The sequence below is a fragment of the Pteropus vampyrus genome, unplaced genomic scaffold (assembly GCF_000151845.1).
Source record: "Pteropus vampyrus isolate Shadow unplaced genomic scaffold, Pvam_2.0 Scaffold222, whole genome shotgun sequence".
Classification (NCBI taxonomy): Eukaryota; Metazoa; Chordata; class Mammalia; order Chiroptera; family Pteropodidae; genus Pteropus; species Pteropus vampyrus.
In genome coordinates, this window is record NW_011889003.1 from 2,160,710 (window position 1) to 2,170,560 (window position 9,851).

Below are 9,851 nucleotides of genomic sequence, written 5' to 3' on the forward strand. Positions count from 1 at the left end.
CTGAGATTTGCAAAGAAGTCGAGCAGGAAGAGAAACATCAACTTAAGGTTTTGTAAGCATTGCTCTCCCACTTCCATAGGATCTTAAATAAAAAAAGAAAGATAAGAAATGACCCAAACTGAGCTAGCTGGATGGGCGGGCATTATGAGTAGGAAAAATAGCCACCGTTGCTACAAATCGAGCACTTATTATGTGCACAGAATTTGTCCACATTAACTTGTCAGTACTGTCTGATACCAAAGCGCCTCCCCTGTCCATTACTCAATGCTGTAACTTTGCAAATTGTTTACCTAAGAGAGATAAACACGTTTTAAAACATCAAGGTACTGTTTAGTGTATTGCTCTGGATTTTGAGAGGCTTCATTTGTCTTCTGCATCACCCTCCAACGGCCCTGTACAAAAATGTTGGCTCAACCTTTACGAAGCCTTGACTCCCAACTGCAAAATCTCCAATTAGATTCCTAGACTAAATAACTTCTCCCCAGACCAGACCCCCGCTGCTTTCTTATTGCAGGATTTCTCATCACTGACTCAATCAACGGGTTTGTTTCTTCAATAGCATTAAGAAGAGTGCACGCCTTCGCTCTGGGGATCGAAATCTCCTGATTTAATTGTAGGCAAACTATCCTAATAAGAGAAAAGGAGAGGCAACACAAATGCCTTTCATTGCTTAGCAACAGTGCTGGGAAAATTAGATTTCACTTGGCATTCATATAGAGGTCCTTGGTTTGGGATTACCAGATTCTCCACAGGTATTTGGGTAGATCCAAGGTATGTGGTATTTTCTGGGTGTGGTTGGTTCTTTCTGAGAAGTCATTTACCTCTTCCTGGCCCCAGGGCTCTGGGGCACTGGGGTGATAATAACTTATTAAGTACTCCAGTCTATAAGGTTAATGCTCCATCCTCAAGGTGCTTAATTTACACTAGAAGTAGTTTATGCACAGGCAGGATCTGGTCCATTAATTCCTGTTCTACCAAATTAGAAAACAAATCCACTGAGAGATTAAATGACTTTCTCAGGTCAAGGAAAAGAAAGAGCTGAATCAGCACACACTTCTCTTGCTGGTGGCTTGGCTGTGTGGCTCAATGTCACCTTCTGCCTTCTGTGCCAGTTTGCTGAGGGCAACTGATCTGTTCTCTTGCCTTCGAGCAGGAAGAATGTACCCCTCCTGAGCATCCAAGAGATAAGAAAATGTCCTCTTTTGAGATCTCTAAAAAAAATAAGATTTTAGAGCTATCTTCAGTAAATACTATTCTTAGTATTCTTACACTAAGAATAACTCCCCCTCCCCACAAGCTCTAGAAGGTTGACTTGGAACATAATTTAATGCCCCCACATCTTTGTGACTTTGTGGTCTGATGGGAAAAATATGACTGAGTCTTAAGGGGCTATGCTCCAAAAACACTTCACCCCCAGTTGAGCTAAAACCACTTTTAATTAGTCTCACATGCTCTAAAGTGTAGAAACAGGTGGTCCATAAATATGGGTTACGTGATCAAATTTGTTAGGAAAACCACCAGCTGAAGTTAAACAGATTTCTCTGCCTTCTTCTCAGAGCCTTCAACAGTCTCATGAGCATCGTGACTCTCCAAAGAAGGGACAAGCAGACAAGCTTATCTGATACCTTTCCCTCAGGGAAATCTATATTTCCACAAATACACTTTGGAAAACAGTGCAAGAACTATAGATAAGTCTCACCCCTTCCCCTTTACCTCATCACAGCACACAAAGTGAGTCTCGAGAGCTCCTTCAGCCAAGTTCCCTGCATATTTTAAGATCCGTGCTATGTGTTGCAGGGCAGTATAGAGAAAACTAAGGAGTGAGTACGAAATGTCATGGATCTTGATAATTTCATTCTTTCATTTTAGGAGCAAGGAGCTCAAAACATCATCCATGATTCTTCCTTTAATATATCTCTGTTTGAACCTGACTGCATCCCTAAACCCAAATTTCTTCTGTCTAAGACCTGGATTCCCCTTAGTATTATTCTTGTGATACTAGTAATACTAGGACTGTTGTCTTCCTTCCTGATGCAACTTAAAATGCTGGTGTCAGCATCCTTCTATCCAAGCGTGCAGAGGAAGCGCATCCAATACCTACATGCGAAGCTACTGAAGAAAAGATCGAAGCAGTCGGTGGGAGAAGTGAAAAGGGAACCGAGTCTGTACTTTACAAAGGTAAGGCCAAGATGGGGGTATAACCTGTAATTAAGGAGATTTTGAGTCTGAAGGGCGAATGGAATTTCAAAGCATCTTTAACTTCATATTATTAGTGCTATATCTTCTGCAATAGATGGGACGCGGGGCGAGGGAAATTGGCAGATGTGCATGGCCACAGTTCTTAGCTTTGTGATTTTGAATGCTGGTCTAGAGGATTCTACATGATGTCCTTGAAAACATTAATTTCAAGTGAGTACGTTTAGTCATATTGTAGAGATGCTACTGGGAAGGCCCTCTGTAATGACTATTAAAGGAAGAGATTAAGAAGTACAAATTGACAGTTATAAAATAGTCACAGGGACGTAAAGTACAGCATAGAGAATATAGTCAATAAAGTTGTAATAACTACGTGTGCTGTTAGATGGATACTAGATTTATCAGGGGGACTACTTCATAAGTTATATAAATGTCTAACCACTATGGTGTACTCCTGAAACCAATATAAAATAATACCGAATGTCAGCTGTAATCGAAAAATTTAAAAAGTAATACCAAACAAAGGACAATGCCCAATAAGGAGTACTTTACCAGGTCAAGGATAAATAAATAAAACAGAGGGAAATATCTACTACAGCAAACTCCAAAGAATTAAAGTATACATACTACACACACACACACACACACACACACTTGATATATGTGTATATTTATGGATATACGTGGTAACATAATGACTTTCATACACATATAAAATGAACGCTTGTCAAAGATTTTATTTAACTTAAAGAATAAGAAATTCCAGTCAACTCAAAGAGCAATTCAAAGTCCACCCATATACAGGCCATCAGGAATATAAAAATGAATTTGCTTAATAAATGCAAAACTGGCTTCTTTCACAAGGGTAGATGGGAGGATCAATTATATCCTACAGGGTAAAATTTACTTGCAAGTCCATGGACAAGAATCATTTCCATCATTGCTATCAGCTATCTACAATGTACGCAATTGGAAAATAGCTGATTGACAATGAAAGACTAAGATAACCCCACAAGGATAAACTTTTCTGGCCATTTCAAAGTCTTGGGCAATTTTTCTTGACACTAGTAGTTTATGTCAGAGGCGTCTGAAATGAATCCGATGCTCCTTTATCTACCTTTTTGTTCCTTCAGATTCATTTCTGGCTTCCAGTCCTGAAAAAGATTAGGAAGAAACAAATGGACACTACAAATAAAGGCCAACCATGAGAGACCCCAAGTAGCTCCTCAGCCATGTCGCACCGGCAATTTTCTTCGGCACTTTTGTTGACGGTCACTCACATGCCCAACGACAGAGAACTGTATTGCATGGTCCTTCCAGGGTTTGGCCCTTCCAGGGCCAAACTACTTTTCTTCATAAGGCTAAAGGGCTACTAGGTAAATGGTGATGCCATCTGTCTTCCAAACAAGGCACATGATTTAGACTATGTCACAATATCACAGGACTATACCTAAGCCCTTTGAGGATAAGTCTCAGCATGGAGTAATATTCAAATAAAAAAATAATTAGAAAAATCAAAATCTTTACTGCAGGCTCACAAGCAAATACCAAGGAGAACATAAAAATATAATGCCAGTAAAACATCATTAAACCCCTCCATCTCTTCTCTGCCCTCCTCGGTACCTCTCACAGCTATTCCCTGTGCCCACAGCTGTCTCTCTTTCTTCTGGTCCCTTATTTAAGAACTGTTTCCAAAAACCCATCTCTAGCAACTTCTAATTTCTTCTTACCAGCACTCTGCTCTTACTCCCTACTTTCCTGAATCTCTTTTGTTTTTCCTTTTCTACCAAATGCTATAACCATATTTATTTAGGAAAAACATTTATCAAAACCATTGGAAATGTTTGTTAAAATGCCCATCTTGGGCTTCTTTTTCACTATACTCAATATATACTATATCTCCCCTATATTCTAAAATTAGGAAGGAGAAAAAAACCCTTGAATATTGATTCTATTATCTCTGAAGTCCCAGAATCGGGAAGAAATAAAGAAACATTATTATTTTTTAACTTTCATTTTGCAACCTTTTCAGACTTATAAAAAGGTTGCAAAATAGTGGAGTTCCATCTACTCCTCGCCCATCATCCCCAAATGTTAACATCGTACCTAACCATAGCACAGAATTACAGGTCATTCAGGTCTTTTAAAACCAGGCAAAGAACATTGAAAAATGTATGTACAAAGTTTATTGAATTTTTACCAATTGTTCCAATAAAAATACCTTTCCTGGTCCCTGATCCAATCTAGGTTCGCACATTACATTCAGTTGTCATGATTCCTTGGTCTGGTCCAATCAGGGAAAATTCTTCAGTCTTTCTTTTTCTTTCATGATCTTGACATTGTTTTTGCCTTATTATTTATTTATTTATTTTTAATTTATTATGGTGACATTGGTTTACAAAATCCAGTAAATTTTAAGTGTACAATTCAACAGTAAGTCATATATATATTGCACTGTACGTTCACTGCCCATAGTTAGATTTCTTTCTGTCACCATGTATTTGACCCCTTTTACCTCATCTACCTCCCCCCACCCTACTCCATGCCCCCTGCTCTGGTAACCACTAGTCCATGACCATATGTCCATGAGTCTCTGTTTGTTTGTCATGTTTGTTTGTTACTTTTAGGTTTATATGCCCCATATAAGTAAGTGATATCATGTGGTTTTCAACTTTCTCTGTCTGGCTTATTTTGCTTAGTGTGATTATTTCCAGGTCTATCTATGTCATCACAAATGGCAGTATTTCATCTCTTCTTATGGCTGATTAATATTCCATTGTATATATGTACTGCAGATTCTTTAGCAAATCATCTATCATAGGACACTTTGGTTGCTTCCATGTCCTGGCCACTGTGAATAATGCTGCTATGAACATCGGTGTGCAAATATCTTTTCTGATATGGGTTTTCAAGTCTTTGGGGTAAATACCCAGTAGAGGGATTGCTGGATCTTTTGGTAGATCAATTCTTAATTTTTTGAGGAACCTTCATACTGTTTTACATAGTGGCTGTACCAATTTGCAGTCCCACCAGCAGTGCATGAGGGTTCCTTTTTCTCTACATCCTCTCCAACATTTATTATTACTTGTCATGTTGATTATAGCTATTCTAACAGGTGTGAGATAGTATCTCATTGTGGTTTTGATTTGCATTTTCTTAATAGCGAGCGATGTTGAGCATCCTTTCATATGTTTGTTGGCCATTTGTATGTCTTCTTGGGAGAAGTGTCCGTTCAGGTCCTCTGCACATTTTTAAATTAGATTGGATGCCAAACCATGGCAACCAAATAATGATTTTCTATTTTCATATCTTCTACATTCCTTAATTGGAATTCTATACTATCCCCAGAAGGAAACATTTTTTCAAAGACTAAACTTTGTTTTAAGCACCAGAGCAGGCATTTTATACATACTATCTCATTTATGTTTCAAGACAACCCTGTGAGCAAGGTATTATTATTATTTCCATTTATAGATCAAAAATCTCACCTGAAATCCTAGTTTAGGTGGCCTGAGGTGGGGCCTGGGCACTGGCGTGTTTGAAGCTCCTGGGTGATTCTGATGGGCAGCCAGGATTGAAAACCACCACTCCAGGAATTTAACAGAACTGCAAGTCTTTCGGGTCAGGTCTTCAATGGTGAAATTTCTCTAACAGAAAGAGCCTCCATTAGAAATGCTTTTGACTCAGCATTTCCCAAAGTGAGTTCCTCAGACCATTTGTTCCATAAAATGAATTATCTGATGTTAGTAAATCTATACCATCTGCTTTCCAGCCTCGAAGATTCATAAAGCATGTTGACGTAATTCAAACCCTTTGAGAAACCCTATAACAAAGAAACTTCTTTTATCTTTGTTTCACCCAGAATTTCCCCAAATTGACTAAATCATGGAACAATTTTACCTGTAATATCTATTATCATCATATAGGACATGTCCTACAGCCTGTATTCTGGTAAATGCTGATATAATTGGCATGACTTTCAACCAAAAAAGGATCAGAGAAGGTGAATATGCAGTTTTGGTTTATTTAAATATTCTGACAATTTGATTTTTTATTGTGTTTTCTAAATAAACAAATGTATTATTAATAAACAGATACAATGTGTGAATTTTCGTAATCATTTTGCATTTATTTCTCCTAAGGGATCTGTCTCATATTAAGTAAGGCAAAGAATCAACTGCTCAATTTTTGGAGGAAATAGGATGCTTTTGCCTTTCTAAATTCTACAAATGAACTAACTTGCCTATCTATCTAACAACATCATTAGTATCTACAGCAGACATTTGAACGGGGCACATAAGAAGTGTCTGTGATGCCCAGACAACTCACCGTGGTCTCTGCCTTTGGCATGCTTCTGGTCAGGTGAGGAAGACAGACAGATGTGTGGACAATAAGTAACAATAGGTGGTAGCTTTTAAGAAACTGTGCCCTGGTTCTCTGCCTTTGCCTGCCACAAATGCCCAGTTTGCCCCTCCTCTCTAGGAGAAGGGCACTAGAAGTGTCAGCAAAGTGGTCGTAACTTTTTTGAAATTAAAACTACTTTCTAAAACAGCATAATCCCTTCTACTTCCAATGGACCATGACTTTGGACATTTCACGAGACTTCTGGAGAGTGTCTTGCTATCTTTATCTGTTAGGTAGGCTTGCTCCTATTGGGAGGACAGCCTGGCAAGGAGGTGCTGTCACGAAAGGCAATTTTGATCTTGAAAACAAGATTTAGATTTGCTCATTAGGGCCAGTCTAATTTGGGGTGTTAAATGCTTATTTAATTGTAGCTTATCTACTTAGGTTTAAATGAACTATTAGTTAAATTTCTTGAGACATCTATGGTGAAATGTACTGTTAATATTTTAGAGGCAGAGAAATACTGCCCAAGGCAATGTAACTAGAGCTTCTTTTTTCACTTCTAATTTTAATGGCTTATATTGCATTATAGTATATTGCATTATAGTCAAAGCCACTATTTCTCATCTCATGAATCACAACTTGGTGGCCGTATTTTGTGAGGGTCTTTCAAGCATCATTCCAATGTCCTCAGTGACTCCATATTTGTTGTTAGTTGTGTTTCTCTCTGACAGAAAGATACAGTAATGCCAAACATCATCGTTGTAATAGATCTCTTTCATTGTTCTACTTGGAATGTTAAACATTATCTTTCTTCTTTTTAGGTTTTATATCTGCTGCTTTCTCTGTTAGAACCTTTTCAATTCTACTTATAATATGGGATATGTTAAAGTCTTCACACATCATGTATATTTGTCTATATCATCTGAGAGAAAAAATAAACAAATCTCATCTTAAGGGAGGAAGAACTAGTTTTCTCACCCAAAGTAAGTAATAGTGAGAAAGACCATTGAGGTCAATTATTCAATTTATACTATGGAAGAGAGAGGAACTGGTTTTAAAAAATGAATGTGGGTTCCATGTGGTTATATATATATATATCTTTAAAAGCCTGTTATATTATACTGACAAAACCACCACATGGTGGGGAGGAAAGATTTACATTAATGGATGGCAGAGACCACCTAACTTTCAGGGTTCAAAGTCCCTTTTGGTTTTAATCACTAATGGTTGCAGTGACATTTTTAAAATCAGGAAAGGAAAGGGAAATAAATAACAGAGTATAGGAGATGATAGCCTTTTACCGTCTAAATTTTTGGTGTTTCTACACCTCACCTTTGTAGTCAGAAAGCAGAAGAAATCACAGTGGATTTGTCATTTGAAGTCGATGTGCAAATGCAAATGGGAAGCGAAAAAGGCAATGATAGACATAAAAGCATAACTAGCCACAATAACTACAATTAAGGCAGAAAGTGTTGACACTACTTTACTGAATGCAGAGAAAAAACACTGGGGTGTGTGAGGTGCCCCCGCCCTCAGACGCATTCAGCAAAGACAAGGAACAACATGCCCACCAGCCACAGCATGGGACCGAGGAAGAGGACAGGCTAGGCGGACACACAGGAGGACCAGGCAAGACTGAGACAAAGATGCAGGTGTCCGTCCGCTCATCACTCAGAGCAGTGGTTTCCAAAGCTGGCTGATCATCGGAGTCACCTTCAAAGGTTAAAAAAAAAAAGAAAGTTACAGATTCTCAACTCTAAACCCAGATGTACTGACTAGAGAGCTGAGGAGGGTTCTGGGAATCTGTATTCTAAGGGACTTCACAGTTGATTGAGATGTTAGGCAAATTTGGTAACTGCTGCTTTAGAGAATTGTAGCAAGGCTTGAAAAGGAGAGATTGTTGATTTTAAAAAAGAAAAAACCTACATCTACATGGTATCTATGTAATTAGCTGTGTGGGCATACACACGGGGCTTCCATTCTATCTGATGCTGAAGGAGCTATTGATCCATCGACTTTCTTCAATAGTACAAAATACTAATTGTTAAAAACTACTATTCTCATCTTCTGCAGTCTAATTTCATCACTTGTGTAAACGAACACCCAAATAAAAACAAAACTGATGATAGCTTCATGAATTAGATAATTTTAACCAGTAGTTAACTATTTATCAAACATGATTTGGTACCCAATATTATTTTTCAATTAAACCATTTCAATTTAGGGGACAGGATATCACATTTTAAAAAGTAGAATTTAACCTTGACTATGACAATCACGTGATATAGTAGAAAGAAGAGATTTTTGGAATGAGGAACACTGGATTCAAACCCCAGATCTGCTAATTATTAGTGACATCAACTTAGGCATCTTAGCTTTTACCTCTCTAAGCGTCAGTTTTCTTATTTACAAAATAGGGCTTAAAATAGCGATCTGATAGCATCTTTTTGAGAACTGAGATGATACATCTTAGGTCTCCTCAAATTAGATAAATATGTTAGCTCCTTCTCCGTTCTCCTTTGCCACTGTTCCCTGCCCAAACCCCATTTTCTTAAACCTTTGACAATACGGTCTGATACAAAAAGAGTAGAAACAAAAAAGAATGTTGATCATGCTTGTTACATAGCGGGGATTGGCAAACTTATTCTGTGAAGGGACAAATAGTAATTATTTCAGGCTTTGCAGCCATGGGATCTCTGTTGCAACTACTCACCTCTGCCACTATAGTGAGAAAGCAACCACAGACAATAAGTAAGTGAATGAGCATTATTGTGTTCCAGTAAAACTTTATTTGCAAAAACAAGTAGCACGCTGAATTTGGCCTGCCTGATAATGCAGGAAAGAAAACTTTTTAGAAATCCATGAGTTAATTCAGGACATGATGCAATGAGGACTCAAAGTCAGAAAAAAAGTGGGTTCAAAACCCTCTGTTCCACCAACCAGCTGAATGACTTTGCAAAAGTCACTTCACCTTTCCGAGCTTAATTTTCTCATCTATAAAGATGAAAGAATTGGGATACACAGTCTCTGAGGAGGCTGCCATGTCTCTTAAATTCTGTGATTCTTTGGGAGACTGCAGTCTCTTAGAGAGAATCCCCAACAGGCTCTCACCCAAATTTCAGCATTTGATTTGTTTGTTCTTTCATAGTTGATCAATGAATCATAAAAAAACAACAGAAGCTCTTGGGTCATAAGTGTGATTTATTTGATGAAAAAGGGAAAAGATAACACTTGGTCAAAATAAATGTTATTTTCTCCACAGACACAAAGAAGCGACCAGAATACTTATTAAATTCTAAATGTCATAG

At 37.9% G+C, this 9,851-nt stretch overlaps 1 protein-coding gene across 1 annotated transcript in view; it reads left to right on the top strand.

The window, feature by feature from the left end:
• The window catches only part of DCSTAMP (dendrocyte expressed seven transmembrane protein), a 7,231-nt gene extending 3,877 nt beyond the window's left edge, over positions 1-3,354 (top strand). The window contains exon 2 of the mRNA XM_011373278.1: positions 3,330-3,354. Coding sequence (XP_011371580.1) covers positions 3,330-3,354 — 25 coding nt within the window. The remainder of the gene's footprint in view (positions 1-3,329) is intronic.
• Positions 3,355-9,851: the final 6,497 nt, after the last annotated feature.